The sequence below is a fragment of the Papaver somniferum genome, chromosome 7 (assembly GCF_003573695.1).
Source record: "Papaver somniferum cultivar HN1 chromosome 7, ASM357369v1, whole genome shotgun sequence".
NCBI classification, from domain to species: Eukaryota; Viridiplantae; Streptophyta; class Magnoliopsida; order Ranunculales; family Papaveraceae; genus Papaver; species Papaver somniferum.
In genome coordinates this window covers 58,272,133-58,290,342 of record NC_039364.1, presented here as the reverse complement: position 1 = coordinate 58,290,342, position 18,210 = coordinate 58,272,133, and the positions used below count along the sequence as shown (strand labels likewise).

At 35.8% G+C, this 18,210-nt stretch overlaps 3 protein-coding genes and 2 long non-coding RNA genes across 10 annotated transcripts; 3 read left to right on the top strand and 2 right to left on the bottom strand.

Annotated features, from left to right (window-relative positions):
• Window positions 1-2,663: 2,663 nt before the first annotated feature.
• LOC113297242 lies at window positions 2,664-3,054 on the bottom strand. The gene is made up of 3 exons (XR_003333403.1): window positions 2,997-3,054; window positions 2,824-2,874; window positions 2,664-2,684 (listed from the first exon to the last, which is right to left on the bottom strand). It is a non-coding gene; the product is annotated as an uncharacterized LOC113297242 (long non-coding RNA).
• Window positions 3,055-4,364: 1,310 nt separating this feature from the next.
• Window positions 4,365-5,457, top strand: LOC113293709. Its single transcript, XR_003332489.1, has 4 exons — window positions 4,365-4,422; window positions 4,545-4,595; window positions 4,735-4,799; window positions 5,273-5,457. It is a non-coding gene; the product is annotated as an uncharacterized LOC113293709 (long non-coding RNA).
• A 720-nt stretch (window positions 5,458-6,177) lies between these two features.
• On the top strand, window positions 6,178-8,850 carry LOC113297395 (29 kDa ribonucleoprotein A, chloroplastic-like). Its single transcript, XM_026545847.1, has 4 exons — window positions 6,178-6,575; window positions 6,666-6,764; window positions 7,806-8,096; window positions 8,623-8,850. The coding sequence occupies exons 1-4, from the start codon at window positions 6,228-6,230 to the stop codon at window positions 8,752-8,754; spliced, it is 870 nt and encodes a 289-aa protein (XP_026401632.1). The 5' UTR covers window positions 6,178-6,227; the 3' UTR covers window positions 8,755-8,850.
• A 451-nt stretch (window positions 8,851-9,301) lies between these two features.
• On the top strand, window positions 9,302-10,772 carry LOC113297396 (protein TORNADO 2-like). Its single transcript, XM_026545848.1, has 2 exons — window positions 9,302-10,008; window positions 10,268-10,772. Exons 1-2 carry the CDS (start codon window positions 9,511-9,513, stop codon window positions 10,577-10,579), a joined length of 810 nt encoding a protein of 269 aa, XP_026401633.1. The 5' UTR covers window positions 9,302-9,510; the 3' UTR covers window positions 10,580-10,772.
• A 190-nt stretch (window positions 10,773-10,962) lies between these two features.
• On the bottom strand, window positions 10,963-15,779 carry LOC113297394. 6 transcript variants are annotated; one of them, XR_003333461.1, is made up of 20 exons: window positions 15,659-15,750; window positions 15,326-15,501; window positions 15,157-15,238; window positions 14,993-15,070; window positions 14,814-14,873; window positions 14,596-14,700; window positions 14,398-14,508; window positions 14,100-14,141; window positions 13,880-13,999; window positions 13,702-13,796; window positions 13,449-13,543; window positions 13,205-13,320; window positions 13,056-13,098; window positions 12,862-12,953; window positions 12,742-12,790; window positions 12,283-12,362; window positions 11,941-12,054; window positions 11,603-11,638; window positions 11,332-11,377; window positions 10,963-11,248 (listed from the first exon to the last, which is right to left on the bottom strand). XR_003333461.1 is itself a non-coding variant. In XM_026545846.1 (20 exons), the coding sequence occupies exons 2-20, from the start codon at window positions 15,484-15,486 to the stop codon at window positions 11,216-11,218; spliced, it is 1,611 nt and encodes a 536-aa protein (XP_026401631.1). In that variant the 5' UTR covers window positions 15,487-15,488; window positions 15,659-15,779; the 3' UTR covers window positions 10,963-11,215. The 6 variants fall into 6 exon arrangements, 4 of the variants coding, with proteins under 4 accessions (XP_026401631.1, XP_026401628.1, XP_026401630.1 ...); XR_003333462.1 differs by having other exon boundaries at window positions 12,292-12,362; XM_026545846.1 differs by having other exon boundaries at window positions 11,603-11,691; window positions 15,326-15,488; window positions 15,659-15,779.
• Window positions 15,780-18,210: the final 2,431 nt, after the last annotated feature.

The following is an 18,210-nucleotide window of genomic DNA, read 5'->3' as shown; positions in this document are numbered from 1 at the left end:
ATACCAGAGGCATTTTATAGTATTCCGACGTATCCCGACCGAGCGGTTTTGCATTTGTTGGATCAATATATGTCACAACCTAAGGATCGAGCGAAAAGAAAATAAATTAGTTCCAAAAAAGAAAAATTTAATACTATGCCGGTATGAAGTTACGGCATGCTCGATCACAGTCCCGGCATAGTCGAACTGCACCAAAACTGAAGACCAATTTTGAGACGCTTCCGGCATTAACAATATATTTGAAAGCAATGCCGAAAATACTGGTTCCGGCATGCTCGTAACCTAAGTTACCACGCCAGTAGGAGGTTATGGCGTGGCCCATACTTAATATACCATGCCGGTATTTAGCTTTGGAAAACACTCCTTCCTGTATGTTTTTTTGTAGGTACCGGCATGCTAACGTTAAAATTGAACAACGCCGGTACACAGTTCCGGCATTCTCGTTATCTATGGTTCCACGCCGGTACACAGTTCCGGCGTGGTAGTTAATTAATTTTACATGCCGGTATATAGCTTCGGAAGACATTGCTTCCTGTATGTTTCTCATACAGTACCGGCATGATAACCTTAGAATTTAACCATGCTGATAGCATATTCGATGGAATATTCCGTGGTAGGTAAAAAGTAACTTCTATACCGGCATAATTTTTTGGTTGCAAACTACGCCACTTTTAGTTTCAAAATGGGGGACATCAAGGTTCCGGCATGGTCGTATTATGAATACTATGCCGGTATTTGTGGTTCCGGCATGGTATTCATACTTTGACCATGCCGGTACCGAGCTTTTACAGCAGCAGCAATGGTGGATTCAAAGAAAAAAAAAATCAATTTTTCAACATATTCGTAGCTTTACCTGAGTATTGGGATATGTTGAGCTAGTTTACTATCTTGGGTTGGTTTTTCACGAAACACTTCATGCTCATAAAATTCATGTTCCAAAGGTGTTGGTTCCACAAAAACTTGCAATTGTGAGTTGTTGTCATTGGATGAAGATTCAAGATATGCTCCTTGTTGTAGTTGAGCTAAAGATTCAGCCGCAGCAATTCTCTCTTCACAATCATCCTCCTTCTGCTCTCACCTCACTCACCCAAACACAAATAATAACACACACTAATCATTTATCAAAAATCTTAAGATTTTACTAATTATTATTAATCACTAATCCTGATTAGTGAGGGGTAGATTAGAAATTACATAAAATACTTAGATAAGGGATGACCCTGATTTGATATTTAGATCCCGTTTTGTCCTTTTCCTATAGTGAAAAATACTAGGACCCCCTTATTATATGGGTTCAACATATAGAAGCCCCACAAAATGGATCTTTCACTATCAACTCCATACTTTCACTTTTTGATATTTCTAGGCCCATAACTTTTAATTATCGGGCTTAACAATAAAAATTTTAGATCTGGAATTTTTATATTACCTAAACTACCCATTTATAAGCAAAAGTCACTGGAGATATTTTCATTTGGGAAAATTAGGCTAAGACCCAACCCATGGGTTACCCATAATATGAGGCCCCTAATTAAAAGAAGTTTAAATTTAGGCCCCAAATTATTAAAAGACGTTCATACCCTTATGTATATTGTCAGGCCCTAATTAATAAAATTCAAATTTAGGCCCAAATTATTAAAATATGGTAAAATGATAACTCCACCACCACCGCCTCACACCACCACCTCTGACCACCAACCGTCGTCGCCAACCACCACCTACTAACACATCCATATGGCATGTGTAACGAAAAGTTACATATCCATATGATATATGTAACGAGAAGTTACACATTCGTATGACATGTGTAACCAAAAGTTACACATTCATATGTCATGAAACAGTTAATATGGGCATATGGCATGTGTAATTAAAAGTTACACATGCATATGACATGTGTATTTTGAAGTTACACATCCATAATAAATGTGTATCCATAAGTTACACATCTGTATTCAGTTGTTATCAAAACAATAATTTCATTTACAAAAAATTCTTTGTTTATCAATTGTTTTGGAACACAATAAACGAGCTAAAACACGAAATACGTATAACGAAATCCAAGAAATAAGCAACGGGATCTTCTAATAAAATAAAAATGTTCTCTTCCCTTCTTATCTTCCTCCATTCCAAAATGCTTGTGTATCTGCAACAAAATAAATATACACGAGTTAGGTTGGATGAAAAAAATCTATAGAAGCAAAATTATAGAACAATTACAAGGCGAATAACAAAGATCATACAAAGATCATACAAAGACACTTGATAACTTATCTAAGCAAGTGTAATTAGGAGTTACACATACTCTGTGTAGTGTAACTGAGAGTTACGCATGCATATTCTAATAATATGACGTGTACTCAGTAGTTACACATCCATAAAAGCTTGTGTACTTATGGTGAAAAATACACTAACAGAACAAATCCAATGCCTAGAGCACAATATCCATTCGTCTGGTTAAACTAGCAGGATTCACCTTATATCGCTATATCCAATGCCTAAAACTCATAAAAGACGAACATGGAGCACAATATCTTATAAAGTTCATATAAACATAAGAATATACACAAAAGAACTTCAGCACTGTAATAAGATGAGTTTATGGGTTATAGGATATACCTTTTCAATAAATAATAAGCGAACCATGTTCTCAATGTCCACAACGATGCTATCAGATTGACCATCTACGGTCCCAGGTTTACCAGTCAGTCAGTTTCATGGTAAGAAAATAAATTAGAATCATAGTACATCATATATTACAGCAAGAGGACTGCGAGCATCAATCCACAACTGAAACCTAAAGAAAATTTAACTGAAACTTACCAATGGCAACTTTCGTCAATCCAGGAAGATCCATCAGGGTCAAATTCACAACTGCGAAGGTTCGAAAAACAACAGAAGAGATAAGCCAGATGACCAAAGAAGCAACAGCTACAAACTCGTAATCATTTTAGGTATTCAAACTTAAGGCACCACTTTACACGAGATAATCTTACCATTCGGAGAGTAAATACTAAGATGAATAGAAAAACTAGAAATTCCATTGCCACGTCCTGTCTCTCGATCAGTCTCATCTCCAATCTCCTTCCTCACAACAGCTGACACACATATGATACAAAACAAATTAATAAAAAATCGAACAGTGAAACAAATATCATAACTACCTAACCAACATTTGTGTTTGGAGATCTAGTGAATTTACCAAAATCAATGAATCTCTTTCTAGGAAGATGCATAAATTTAATCAGCAGTTACACATCCATAAAAAAAGCTTGTGTACCCATGTAATCTTTCCTTGCAAGGTTTTTTCGTTTTAGCATGTGTAATTACGAGTTACACATGCATATGAAAAGTGTAATTAGAAGTTACACATGCATATGAAAAGGTTCCACGCCGGTACACAGTTCCGGCGTGGTAGTTAATTAATTTTACATGCCGGTATATAGCTTCGGAAGACATTGCTTCCTGTATGTTTCTCATACAGTACCGGCATGATAACCTTAGAATTTAACCATGCTGATAGCATATTCGATAGAATATTCCGTGGTAGGTAAAAAGTAACTTCTATACCGGCATAATTTTTTGGTTGCAAACTACGCCACTTTTAGTTTCAAAATGGGGGACATCAAGGTTCCGGCATGGTCGTATTATGAATACTATGCCGGTATTTGTGGTTCCGGCATGGTATTCATACTTTGACCATGCCGGTACCGAGCTTTTACAGCAGCAGCAATGGTGGATTCAAAGAAAAAAAAATCAATTTTTCAACATATTCGTAGCTTTACCTGAGTATTGGGATATGTTGAGCTAGTTTACTATCTTGGGTTGGTTTCTCACGAAACACTTCATGCTCATAAAATTCATGTTCCAAAGGTGTTGGTTCCATAAAAACTTGCAATTGTGAGTTGTTGTCATTGGATGAAGATTCAAGATATGCTCCTTGTTGTAGTTGAGCTAAAGATTCAGCCGCAACAATTCTCTCTTCACAATCATCCTCCTTATGCTCTCACCTCACTCACCCAAACACAAAAACCTTTTCATATGCATGTGTAACTTCTAATTACACTTTTCATATGCATGTGTAACTCGTAATTACACATGCTAAAACGAAAAAACCTTGCAAGGAAAGATTACATGGGTACACAAGCTTTTTTTATGGATGTGTAACTGCTGATTAAATTTATGCATCTTCCTAGAAAGAGATTCATTGATTTTGGTAAATTCACTAGATCTCCAAACACAAATGTTGGTTAGGTAGTTATGATATTTGTTTCACTGTTCGATATTTTATTAATTTGTTTTGTATCATATGTGTGTCAGCTGTTGTGAGGAAGGAGATTGGAGATGAGACTGATCGAGAGACAGGACGTGGCAATGGAATTTCTAGTTTTTCTATTCATCTTAGTATTTACTCTCCGAATGGTAAGATTATCTCGTGTAAAGTGGTGCCTTAAGTTTGAATACCTAAAATGATTACGAGTTTGTAGTTGTTGCTTCTTTGGTCATCTGGCTCATCTCTTCTGTTGTTTTTCGAACCTTCGCAGTTGTGAATTTGACCCTGATGGATCTTCCTGGATTGACGAAAGTTGCCATTGGTAAGTTTCAGTTAAATTTTCTTTAGGTTTCAGTTGTGGATTGATGCTCGCAGTCCTCTTGCTGTAATATATGATGTACTATGATTCTAATTTATTTTCTTACCATGAAACTGACTGACTGGTAAACCTGGGACCGTAGATGGTCAATCTGATAGCATCGTTGCGGACATTGAGAACATGGTTCGCTTATTATTTATTGAAAAGGTATATCCTATAACCCATAAACTCATCTTATTACAGTGCTGAAGTTCTTTTGTGTATATTCTTATGTTTATATGAACTTTATAAGATATTGTGCTCCATGTTCGTCTTTTATGAGTTTTAGGCATTGGATATAGCGATATAAGGTGAATCCTGCTAGTTTAACCAGACGAATGGATATTGTGCTCTAGGCATTGGATTTGTTCTGTTAGTGTATTTTTCACCATAAGTACACAAGCTTTTATGGATGTGTAACTACTGAGTACACGTCATATTATTAGAAGATGCATGCGTAACTCTCAGTTACACTACACAGAGTATGTGTAACTCCTAATTACACTTGCTTAGATAAGTCATCAAGTGTCTTTGTATGATCTTTGTATGATCTTTGTTATTCGCCTTGTAATTGTTCTATAATTTTGCTTCTATAGATTTTTTTCATCCAACCTAACTCGTGTATATTTATTTTGTTGCAGATACACAAGCATTTTGGAATGGAGGAAGATAAGAAGGGAAGAGAACATTTTTATTTTATTAGAAGATCTCGTTGCTTATTTCTTGGATTTCGTTATACGTATTTCGTGTTTTAGCTCGTTTATTGTGTTCCAAAACAATTGATAAACAAAGAATTTTTTGTAAATGAAATTATTGTTTTGATAACAACTGAATACAGATGTGTAACTTATGGATACACATTTATTATGGATGTGTAACTTCAAAATACACATGTCATATGCATGTGTAACTTTTAATTACACATGCCATATGCCCATATTAACTGTTTCATGACATATAATGTGTAACTTTTGGTTACACATGTCATACGAATGTGTAACTTCTCGTTACATATATCATATGGATATGTAACTTTTCGTTACACATGCCATATGGATGTGTTAGTAGGTGGTGGTTGGCGACGACGGTTGGTGGTCAGAGGTGGTGGTGTGAGGCGGTGGTGGTGGGGTTATCATTTTACCATATTTTAATAATTTGGGCCTAAATTTGAATTTTATTAATTAGGGCCTGACAATATACATAAGGGTATGAACGTCTTTTAATAATTTGGGGCCTAAATTTAAACTTCTTTTACCCATGGGTTGGGTCTTAGCCTAATTTTCCCTTTCCTATATCCCAATCACCCGTTCTTTATAAATGGATACCAAAATTAGCATGGAATGCGATATAATCGATCCAGCCAATCAGGATCGCTTCAGATCTTTGTCCAATATGGAAATGTGCAGCGCTAAATAATGGTATCGGTATCCCCTTTAGTCGTGCCAACTACCGATATCATTTTGTAGGGGATACCAGGATAATATCAAAAAAGTTAAAGGGTAATTTTAGTCATCTGAAAGAACTTATTCAGAAACTATTTCTCCAATATCCACAAATGGGTGAAGAAGGCCTTAACACTAGTCTTCTGCACCTCAAATGGCTTCAATAGCCTCAAACTCTCTACTTTGTTCTGCTTCTTCTTTGAAGCTTAACTGTTTCTCAAAGCCTTCTTCTCTGTCTGTAAATTTTCAATTTGCTCCCTCTACACCCAAAACCTCTCTTAAATCTTCAATATCTAATTTCCCACTTCTTTCCAGTACGAAGTTTAGGTTTCAACTGTACTCTGTTGTAGAAGAAATAACAGTACAAGAAACTAAAGATGATGAAATTCTAGAAGAAGAAGAAAATAAGAAGAAGCTTTACGTTGTTAACATACCCTGGACTGTATCTGTTGCCGATATGAAGAGTCTTTTTGGCGAATGTGGTACTGTCACTGATGTTGAGGTTCTCCCACTCTCGCTCTCTCTGTACATTTCATGGATTTCTTGGGTAATTTACTGAAATGTATTTGTTTTATTTTGTGGATTTTATCAGATCATAAAGCAAAGGGATGGAAGGAACAGAGGATTTGCTTTCATTACAATGTCTACTGGGGAAGAAGCTCGTGTTGTTATTGATAAATTTAATGAATATGTGAGTACTTTTTCGGATGAATGTTGTTGTTTTGTTTTGTGATTTTGAATGTGCTGTGAGTATTGGGATTCTGTTTTATAAACGAGCAATTTGGGTTTGGGTTTCTCACTTTTACAACTTTAAGGTGTTTGAGAAAATGAGTTCTTAGTTACATTTCTGCTTCTATTGAACTTCTCTAAGGTTTGTAGCCAAGAGAGTTTGGTATAGGGTTTTAGAGGTTGTGAATGGGGATTAAGAAACACAAATTGAATTGTATGGGCTTTAAGTTAAATGTAATTTATATTGGGGTTGTACTTCTCAGTGAGTATCTGAATGACTGACTGTGTGATTTAGTAGTTACTCCCTCCGTTTTATTTTGTTGTCCATCTAGATAGGCCTACTTCAATTGTCAAGGAGGTAAACTTTTTTTTTTGTCCTTATTTATGATTTACATTTGTATCAAAAATTGCGTTTGATAATCTTTTTGCCAAATGATAAAATAAACTAGGATAAAATCTAGGTGTTCTCTTAATATGTGAGAAAAACCATGAGCCTATATAAAGCAGAGGGAGAGAGTATTTGTAAAAAGGAACTGCAATGACGTTTCTAGGTAAGTGAGGAATCAGATGAGACGTATGCCAATAAGCCAATGCATTTACATTGAATGTTATAAGTTGTTTCCCTAAAAGGCTAAAAAGGTTAGCCTTGGTTAGAGCATGTTTTTATCTTCCAAGATATACATGATATGCATCATTTGGGTGGGAAAATGGATTCCATTCTAGATAGGATGTCTGAAATTGATCACCTTTGTTTGCAAGTTGTGTAGTACACAGCAAGGTTACGATACAAGCAACTCATAAGACCATTCAAACTTGTGAGTTGTTTATTTTGATTTCCTGTAATTTTAGGTACTGCCGAAATGTGTTTTGGATAGTGAGAAATTGGAGGAAATTGTTATGAATTATTGACATAAATGTCGTTCTTCTCCGTGGTTTTTATCTCCTTGAAAATGTGCTATTAGTTGAATGGATTGCTAATTGACCTGGATATTTTGTGGTGCAGGAAATTTCCGGAAGAGTTATTAGAGTGGAATTCTCTAAAAGATTAAAGAAGCCTTCTCCTCCTCCTCCTCCTGGCTTGGGTGTAAAAGAGACACGTCATTTGCTTTACGTGTCCAATCTTGCATGGAAAGCTAGGGCAAGTCATCTTAGAGAACTCTTCTCTACCTGTTCAAGTCCGGTTTCAGCTAGGGTTGTCTTTGACAGTCCTTCAGGAAGATCAGCTGGGTATGGATTTGTCTCATTTGCGACAAGGGAGGAGGCAGAATCTGCCCTCTCTGCCTTGGAGGGAAAGGTATCTAAATCCAGCATGTCCCTTTTTTGTATTTACTCTTTTCTATTCTAATATTGGTATTTACTGGTTTTTGCTTGAAGTTGGAGTGTTTATAACAACATAGATCTATGAGCAGTATTCAATTGCTATAACTTACTATAGTGCTTTATATACTGTAAATGAAAAGATGGCAAAATTGTTGCGACATAGCGTACAGATATAAAGTGAAACAACACAAATAGAACATATACCAGTGCCAGTGGACATATTCATGCATCTTTAGACTACATAGATGCCTATATTCCAACAAAGAAAGAAATTTGTGAAAAGGGTAGTATTATACAATACACTAGTCAATTTGGGGTTCCTATAGCACAGCTATATATAATCTTACAGCTCCAAACATGAATCGTAAGTGCTTTGATGGAGTTCGTTATCGTCACCTTTTGGATATTTGTTGGTTGATTTATGTATTTATGTTGTATAGGATTGCCACAATTTCTTATCATGTATTGTAACAAAAGTTTAAAAAATCTTCATGTTGCAGGAATTGATGGGTCGACCTATTCGTCTAAAATTTAGTGAAAAAAGTACTGGTCAAGTTGTAAGTGAGCCAAAGGAAGACAATGCGGAACCAGAAGAAGCGGAGGACACTATTGACAAACCTGACGAGTCGTAGATGAAACTTGTAACGATTATTATCAACTAGGTCAATACAATTTTTTTACACTAACCTTAATCTACATCATTTCACTAAATCCGCAGATAGTGATGATATCGCTGACTTTCCCTAGCATTGCAAATGCAGGTAGTATTATTGGTACAATTAGTCCACTGTAGAGGTGCATTTGTCAAATGAACCAAGCCATCTCCGAACCAATGATCCACTTTAGGTTTCACAATGTAACAAGAAATGTTCCACCATCAGAACCCGCAAAAACCCGATTCTTCATCTTAGAGATTTCGTTACTGAATCCAAATTTACATGATGTTTTTCTCGCGCGAAAGAGTTTTTAACCAGTTTGGTCCCCAAAACTAGTACTGCTAGCCTCTTTGGTTAAGTGATCAGTAATCCCATTAGCTTCTCTTGGCAGATGATATCTAACTTATCCTTAGGTAACCACTAACCAGTGTAACTTTGGCAATAGTCCTCTAAACACAAAACGTTAGTTGAAAATGAGAATGTTAATCTCTCTTGTCATGAGAATGGGTCGAAAAAAGGGAGCTCTTTATTACACATGAAAGGTGAAAATTAACTTTTAAAAGCCATATGACAAATTGCTTTGGTATCTTTTCTTTTTCCAACCCCAAAGCAATTCGACACGCTTTTCTTTTCAGCGCTGTTTTATATATCATCAACCCAAGCTCGCTTTTGAGATCTTCACTTCCTTTAATCCTTGGCTAAAACCCAATCTGAACATCCCCATCTCCAAATATGGCACTAAGCCATAATGTTATTGGCATGATCAACTTCATAGCGACACTTCTATCAATTCCAATCATTGGCGCCGGAATTTGGCTGACAACAGTACCTGATAATTCTTGTGTGAAGATTCTTCAGTGGCCTGTTGTAATTATTGGGATTTTGATCTTAGTTGTAGGAATTGCAGGGTTCGTAGGAGGATTCTGGAGAATTCCATGGTTACTTCTTTTCTACTTGGTGGTCATGCTAGTTCTCATAATACTACTAGGTTGTATGGTTGTATTCATTTATATGGTTACTCTTAAAGGGGCTGGTCACCTTGCTCCTAGTAGATCTTACTTGGAATATCGTCTCGACGATTACTCCGGATGGTTACGTCGAAGAGTCCAAGTTTCTTACAAATGGGACCAAATTCGAGCTTGTCTCAGCACCACAAGCATGTGCCCGGAACTGAATCAAAGTTACCATTTCGCTCAAGATTTCTTCAATGCACGCATCACTCCGTTACAGGTACGTACCATGTCCTGGTATTTCAGAATTTGAAGATCTATATGATATTTAGTCATTTGGTTAAGATTTCCATTTGCTCACGCCACATTTCCTTACATCATGATTAGACTGGCCTTGAAGCTTTAACGTATGTGAGCAAGGTCTATTTTTTTTTCCTTTTTTCTGAGAGCATGTATTTTGTTCACAACAGTCTAATATGTAGCTGACAATAGAGATTATCCTAGTTTCTGCTAACCCAGATTTCTATTTGATATTTCAGTCTGGCTGTTGCAAGCCTCCAACGCAATGTGGATTCACGTTCGTAAACCCGACGTATTGGATTAGTCCGATAAACACAGCGGCAGACATGGATTGCTTACTCTGGAATAACGAGCAAACGCAACTTTGTTATGGATGTGACTCATGCAAAGCCGGATTACTTGCCAATATTAAGAGTGAATGGAGAAGAGTAGATCTCATTTTGTTGATCACTTTGATTGCTCTAATCTGTGTTTACTTAGTAGGTTGTTGTGCATTTAGAAATGCCAAAACAGAAGATCTGTTTCGCAAGTACAAACAAGGTTATACTTAGGAAACAAAAGACTGTTCGATCTGATTTGTGATGAGGAGAAAAAAATTGTTTGCCTTGGGGCTTCGGGTGTGCAAAAGGTTCTAGTACTTTTGTTAAACCAATTGTTAATTTTGATCCGTTTTTGTGCGTGGGGTTTGATTGATTAGAAACCACAATCAGAATTTTGTCTAAAGGGCATACGCAATTAGCGGAATCACCGAAAGTAAGTTACTTTATAATCCACTAATGGGAATCCAAAGGTATCCTAAAGCAGACAACTAGGCCTGAACATCAACAATTGTAAAATGTAGAATTGAGATCTTTCGTGTTAACTAAATCAAAAGATAGCTTAGAGGGGAACCTATTCTACCAGAAAACTCAAAAATGCAGCTGCACTAAGTTGCTATAAGAAAACTTATTGCTAAATAAATTGCTGATATCTGTACTTTTGGAATTACACAAAAAAATTCAGTAAAAGCAAGAGGGAAAATTATACAGTTTTTATATTATTACTATTACTGTAACAGAACTCACACATCTCTTTATTATTGCAAACTACTTGTATTACGAATGCCCATTCATCATCTTTTCTTTTTTCATTTTTACAAGAAAGAATAACAATAAGTTTTGAGCTGATTTGGAAACACCTTTTTCATTCTATGCTTTTCCTTTTCTCTTGTCATCTATTGCCTGCATTGAGGAGCAAAACATGTTAGTATGTATTCAAGAAGAAAAAGTCATTTCGTAAAAGCAATGCTGAAAGAAAGAGATACCTTGCTTTGGAAGCTTCTCAGTGTCAGTACAAGAGTATCGCGCATTCTACAAAAGAAAATATTGAATGGCATTGTATAAGAATGGATTTATGGAAGAATAATGTGTAAATACGCATTTCCAACCTAGCTTTAAAGGACTCGTGATTTCTAGGAAACTACTGCAGTCAGTACTTAAAAATGAGCCATTTCACGTATTAACATTCACCAGCAAATCAAATATGAAGAAAGATAAAACAGACACATACTAATGATGGAAAGATGAATTTCATACCGAACATCGTTGTGTGTGCTAAACGGATGAGAACTCCTGTCAGAACATGTTAACACAAACTGTGTTGTGAGCCCACAAGGTATTTGAATCTGGACGACAAAAAAGTTAGGAAGCTGATTCATTTAGGAATTCTGTTTTTCAACTTGGATTAGAATGAAAATGGATTACAAAATGAAATGAATAGTCACGTAATCTTTATAAAGAGGTGAGTTATATTTGATGTGTTACTCGTGTCATTGGTTAGCTACCAAGATGCAGAATGAGGAGTATAAGGACCATAAAGACACATGCATTTTAGTGATTATAGAGCACAAGATGATGAAAAAAGAAGTACATACAGATAAGTCCGCTGAATAGTGCTCCTCGAATACAACATCATCTACGTTCTTAATTTGGTAGCTGTAGCGTTTCAAAATTAAAATTCTTGGTTCCCAAACCCCAGATGTATCCTTCTGTTGAACATGTAGCATCAGAAAATTGTACTTTAGCATGTTTGATGAAAAACAAGGACAATAGAAAAAAAAAATTGTCAATTTTAAAAGTTAAAACGAATTTGTATTGACCGACTTGAAATGGCTACAGAGCTGAGTCATAGAGTTCTGCATGAAGCTCGAACAAATAGCAAAAAGATATGAGCACATAAGCACGAAAGAAAGAGAAGAAAAGGAAAAGAGACTAACCAGACCTACCCATAGTAGGACATCGAACGTGGCTTGACCTTCGGATAAGTGAGTCTCGATCTCCATTTGCATGTCTGGATCTGCAGTAGAGATAATTTAGGTCAAAACCTAAATACGACCAATACATTCCATTTAGAAGAAACAATAAGACATTAACAAAGGATTCACAGCACATATGGATGCTATGGTTCCATCTGGTTTTTTTATTTTCACAAATGTCCCTATGTGAATAAACAAGTAGTTTTTTCCCCAAGACAGCGCAGTAAACAGCAAACTTTACAACATTCTTAGTTCACCTAACGAACTGAAGTGTCTTCCTTCATACTCCAGTGAGCACTAGATGAAAACATTTCTCCTTGATTTGCACCGCAAATTGCTTTTGTATCCAAGTAGCCAAATCAAAAGGATCACCAAGCGAAAAACTTAAGGGGCGATAATTTCAAATAAAAGGATACTAACCACAAGTTATTTTCTTCTGATTGTTGGCGAAAAGTCTCACCAATTCTCCCTGGAAAGAAAAGTGATTAGGAGTGTTATACGAGTAGTAGAATGTGATCCAAAGGATTGTGGAATAATTACCTGGCAGCCTTTATCATCCATTGGAATGCAATCAACGGCAATAAACTTATCAACATCATCAGCAGTGACTACATAATCTGGATTTGTAGCTCCTGAATCACAAAACAGAGAACTCTATGCATGTAACACAGGCTAAAATATTATTGGAAACACTTAATCTAATAACATCTTTGAAAACTCAATGTTGTGTTTACCTTCGATGTACTGCCCAGTGCCATTATGAAGATGCCGAACCCACTAAATCCAGCATTGTTTAGATGATACAAATAATCAGTCATTGCACCTTGACAAATTGTCATCCTATATAGAAAAAGTTGTGAAAGATGACTACAGAAAAAAATACCTGAAACATACATAGAGCAGTTCCACGTACAGGAAATCCACATGCTCGCAGTGTGTTCCCTGGCTTTGCATCACCGAGAATTTGGAATCCTTCTATGCCAGGTAAGGTGCCTTCTCCTAGTAGAAATGAGTCTTCATTAATTTTTCTTGGGATCGAACCTCAACCTCATAGCTGTGGTGCAGAATGTCAACCAATTGAGCTAGGGTTCAGGTTCCACAGATAACTTAGAAGACATAGTCATTACCTTCTGAAAAATAATGATCCTCCGTCATGTTAGGAGGATAATATGAATCAGTTGAGTTTCCAAAAGGCGTCCGTGTTCCTTGACTTTCAAATTCCCTGGAAAGATCACATTCGTTAATATATACAAGACAAAGTTTAAAGCGAAGCTAGTAACTCAATCCAGGGTTTGTATAAAACAGAAAAGAAGTCAAGTGACATAGATGAAAGGTAGTATAAACGGTTTCCATTGAAGAGTGATTGGGAAAGATACTAACTTATCAGTTTCAGATGGATAATACTGCATTGGAATAGAGGTGCGACCCATTTGTGGCTCCTGGATGTGGTTATAGGGAAAAGAGACATTTGGAATCTACATACCGAAAAGATAAATGCAATTCAATAACCATGAAACCGTTTAAAAGTTAGTATAAAACCCAAGCCAAACAACAATACCGTTGAAGTTTCAATTTCAAGGAGTTGAGCCTTGGAGCCACCTCGAGGCTGCTTCTCTTTATTATAGGGCCTATCTCTGGTTTGACCTTCAAGCATATAATTTATCTCTACTATACTTGCCTGTAACAGATAATCATCTCCTTAGAGAGCTTTTAAACGACTACCATCTAACGTGAACTCAATTAACGGTAAAATAGATTATACTCCAAACTACGCTTACATGAGAAGTTCTAATCTTCCACTGCAACTGATCGTACAAATGCTGCAAAAAGATTAACAGAAGAGATCATAAAGCTTGAGTTGAACATTTCATATTCCCATCTGTATAAAGCAACTACTAGCAAGAAGCTTAATACTTGTGATCGCAATAAAAATAAAACAAGATATCAGTCAAAAGGATTTGAGAAATAACATGGAAGTGAAACCATTTGGAGAGACTATATTAAGAGGATGAAAAGAGCCGTGATCTATATGAAACAGTGGATTGATATCAAAAGTCTATGCCATGTATATAATACCTTTATGTTGCTGGAAATAGAGGAAGCATTTATGACATGTGGGAGAATCTCATACTCATCCAATAATCTAAGCATAGCTGATGTGAAGATCAATCTATCGTCTTCTACAGCCTGTTTAAGAAGCATATAATAATTAAGAAACAGCTAAGGTGTAACTGTAACAGAAAAAGGTTCAGAGGAAGCAAAGCCATGAATTACCTTTAGTTCATGGATCAATTTTATATTTTCATCAAGGTCACCTTTTCTATGAGCCAGTTCCTTTGAAGCGGATTTTATGGCGTCATTCTGCTTCTCATCCAATGCCTATTGCTCAAAAGACAAACTAAAGATCACTTAAAATGTCCTCTATACATAGCAACTCAGATCCAAAACTAGAACAACCTAAAAATACAACAAATGCAACAGTTCTCACTCACCATTCTTAAATCAGATGTTTTCTTCTCCAACGTATATTTCTCATTAAGCACATGAAGCTCCTGTAAACGAATCAATTGCAAACGTTTTTCTTCTATTTCAGTGAGACATGTCTACCGCCACTACTAGAGCTATCATTCATTATGTTCGTGAACTAACTGCCTCTCAAATAATGACATACCTTAAGTCCTGCATCAGCAATTTGCTTCCTGAGTAAGAGAATCTCCTCTTGTTGTTGTCTCCTTTTTGAAAAAAGCTCCTTCATAGAATCAATTACATAACACCAATAAGTATGACTACAAAAAGAAACTTAGATGAATGCGTAAAATAAACCAACCATATTACCATGGCACGTTGATCCACAACATCATTTACATTGTCATCGCTAGGCATATTCCTTGGCCGAGTTTCCCATTCAGTTATCTGCCTGATGAACAAATAAAAAAAACATGGGTTTTTAAGAAATAGTGCAGTATAAAATTTTGCATTCAAATGATTAGTAGTTATTTTGTACCTATTTGGAGAATCGGAGCTTGGAGTTGGAAATCCGTCATCACTGTTTCCACTCTTAGAACTCATAGTTGATGATATCGTATTATTTGTAATTGTGGGCAATCTTAAAAACATCTTATTAGTAGTATTCCGAGAAGACTTTTCCTCTTCTTCTTCCTCCATACCTATCATATTATACTGCCCAGAATCGTTAAAAAGGAGAAAAGAAAAAAAAATTGATTTTTCAAATGAAGAATGAAAATTCAAGCATGACTATTTATACTAATGATTGAATTGAATGAAAATTGAATCTTTATCTAGTGAAAACATAGAATTAGTAGTGCGAAAATATTACCTGATTTGGATCTCTGTGTAAAAGCGGGTTTGATCTTAATGGTTTGTTATAGTTCATCAAGAGTCAGAGAGAGAGAGAATGGGTCCAGTTTTAGAAAATGAAAATGAAAGTTGGGTGAACCTCACCAACTAAAGACAGTGTGAAAACGTGAAACTAGTTTTAATTGGATAAATTTTTGATGTGGGCGTTCTTTGATGGGGGCATGAGGGACAAATCAGGAGTTGACATGTGTTTTTCATATTAATTGATTCCAACAAATTTTGTTTCCAAAAAAAACAAGACAAGTTTATTTTTTGAGAAAATATTGGTTATCTTAATTGCTTATATTTTATTTTTGATATTTTTGGAAGCAAAATTAGTTGAATCAATTAATATGAAAAACACATGTCAACTCCTGATTTGTCCCTCATGCCCCCATCAAAGAACGCCCACATCAAAAATTTATCCGTTTTAATTCTGGCTTTTGGTTGGCCATGAAAAAATTATTTTGCAGGTACGTGTACAATACCCACTCGCAGGTTGGACCTGGCTTTTTTTCGTGTGTGGTACGGAGCAGCCTGACTCTTGACAAAGATGAAAATGCTAGCCATCAACCGGATTCCTACACCACGCTGGAAATCAGTAATCTTTTGTATCAGTCTCTGATTGCAGTACCAAATTGTACGGCAATCAGTAATCTTTTGTATCCATATGTATTTGTTATTCCAAATTTTGGACGTTAGTTTATTTTTGTTATTAGCTTCTGGAAAATTTTATTTTAGGGGTTTTTGAGTTCACCCCTAAACAAATTAGTGATTTAGTTTTTCCCTGATTGTTAATATTAACAACTTTTCCGTTTAACTGTTAAATAGATTTTTCGACAGAAATATCCTTTTATTACGTTTGTGCAACCCATACGTGTCTTCTAATCTTTTTTTTTTTTTTTTTTTTTTTTGTAAGTTTAAATGCATTCAAAAGTCTAACTTAGGGAGTTAGAAACCCTTACATCATTGATAGTAGAGCCTTCTAATGCTGGATTAGGGTTTCCATCCCTTGCATTAGAGGTATCTACTTCTAAACTTTGCAAAATACAAGTAGGTGGAGTACTGATCCAATCCACAAGATTAATGAAGGTTTTTGCCTCTTTTGCAAGAGTATCTGCCACATTGTTAGCTAATCTAGGAATGTAAAAAAAAAAAAAGTTCGGCAACAACTAAATTATCTTTTAACTTCATCCATAATTGCTTGGTTCTGCCAGGAAATTTGAGAAGGTGTCCCATTTAAGTAGTCAAACAGGTTCATGCAATCTCCTTCCACGCTGAAGTTTGTCAATCCCTTTTCTGTCGCCCATTTAGCTCCCTGCAACAGTCCTAAAGCTTCCGCTTCTTCTGGGGTAGAAGCTGTGAATAGTCCTGCTCTGCCTTGTTCAAACTTGCTTGCATCATTCCTAAGGATTAAAGAAAAAACCTGCATGCATATCCATAGAAATCCAAGCAGCATCTATATTGAGTTTCTTTTGTGCTCTCCTAGGAGGAATCCATTTAGGAATCTGAATTTTATATGTTGTTTGTCTAAAAGGAGGGTTATCCTTATACCATAAATCTAGATATCTTTGTATTTCTAAAGCTGATTGAGAGCTTGATTGTTGTTGTGTTTCAAAGACTTTATTGCATCTTTCCTTCCAAATGAGCCAGGATTTCGTCAATATTATTTCTATGGGTATAGTTGGGTCTTTTTTTCCTAACCATTCCTTACATATATCTAAGAAAGTAATAGAGCTGTCAAAATTCAGTTCAACTAGGAATGGCTCAGCAGCCCAAACATACTTGGCAAAGGGACAAAAAAGCAGTAGATGTTCTATGGGTTCATAATCTTGACAACCAAACAAACAGTTGGGATGAATATTCTTCATAAATTTAGATAATTTCAGATTTGTAAAAATATCATTTTGTAAACACTTCCAAGCAGATATTGTAATTCTTTGAGACACATTAAGGCTCCATAAATTTTTCCAAAAGGAGTTTGGCTGTCCTAAATTGTAATGGTTTACTGTTCTTTCATTAAGTTTGTTATACATAGACTTAAAAGTGAAGATTTCTGAGTTGGTAATAAGCCATCTGAGAGTATCTGGTTTGTTTAAGGCTATTCTAATGTTACTGACTTTCCTAGCAATATGTTCTGGAAATATTTCAAAGACTAAAGGGGAGTTCCACTTCTTAGTGATTGGATCAATGACATCCTTCACAAGTGTTAAGTGAGAGTTGGTAGCAGTTCTAAAAGCACTAAGGTTTTCTTCTAATTTGGGTATCCATATATCATTTCATATATTAATATTATTGCCATCTCATATTTCCCAAATGCTGTTTTGTTCAACAAGATTAATTCCCTTACTTATACATTTCCAAATCCATGAACTAGTTGACGGAATTTTTGCTTTAAAAGCAGAGGATTTTCTGAAGTATCTAGGCTTTAATTGTGACACCCAAAGGATTTCAGGCTCTGTTAGTAGTCTCCAAGATAATTTGGTTATCATTGCTAAGTTAAATTTATGAGTATTTCTAAATCCTAATCCA

Excerpts from the sequence above, each read along its gene's own strand:
- LOC113297394 (XM_026545843.1), bottom strand. The coding sequence starts at position 15,715 with ATGAACTATAACAAACCATTAAGATCAAACCCGCTTTTACACAGAGAT. Across the intron at positions 15,071-15,156 it reads TTGTGGATCAACGTGCCATG|GAGCTTTTTTCAAAAAGGAG; the intron begins GTAATATGGTTG and ends GATTCTATGAAG. Across the intron at positions 11,692-11,940 it reads ACTATTCAGCGGACTTATCT|ATTCAAATACCTTGTGGGCT; the intron begins GTATGTACTTCT and ends TTTGTCGTCCAG.
- LOC113297396 (XM_026545848.1), top strand. The coding sequence starts at position 9,511 with ATGGCACTAAGCCATAATGTTATTGGCATGATCAACTTCATAGCGACA. Across the intron at positions 10,009-10,267 it reads CACGCATCACTCCGTTACAG|TCTGGCTGTTGCAAGCCTCC; the intron begins GTACGTACCATG and ends TTGATATTTCAG.
- LOC113297395 (XM_026545847.1), top strand. The coding sequence starts at position 6,228 with ATGGCTTCAATAGCCTCAAACTCTCTACTTTGTTCTGCTTCTTCTTTG. Across the intron at positions 6,576-6,665 it reads GTACTGTCACTGATGTTGAG|ATCATAAAGCAAAGGGATGG; the intron begins GTTCTCCCACTC and ends GGATTTTATCAG. Across the intron at positions 6,765-7,805 it reads TTGATAAATTTAATGAATAT|GAAATTTCCGGAAGAGTTAT; the intron begins GTGAGTACTTTT and ends TTTGTGGTGCAG.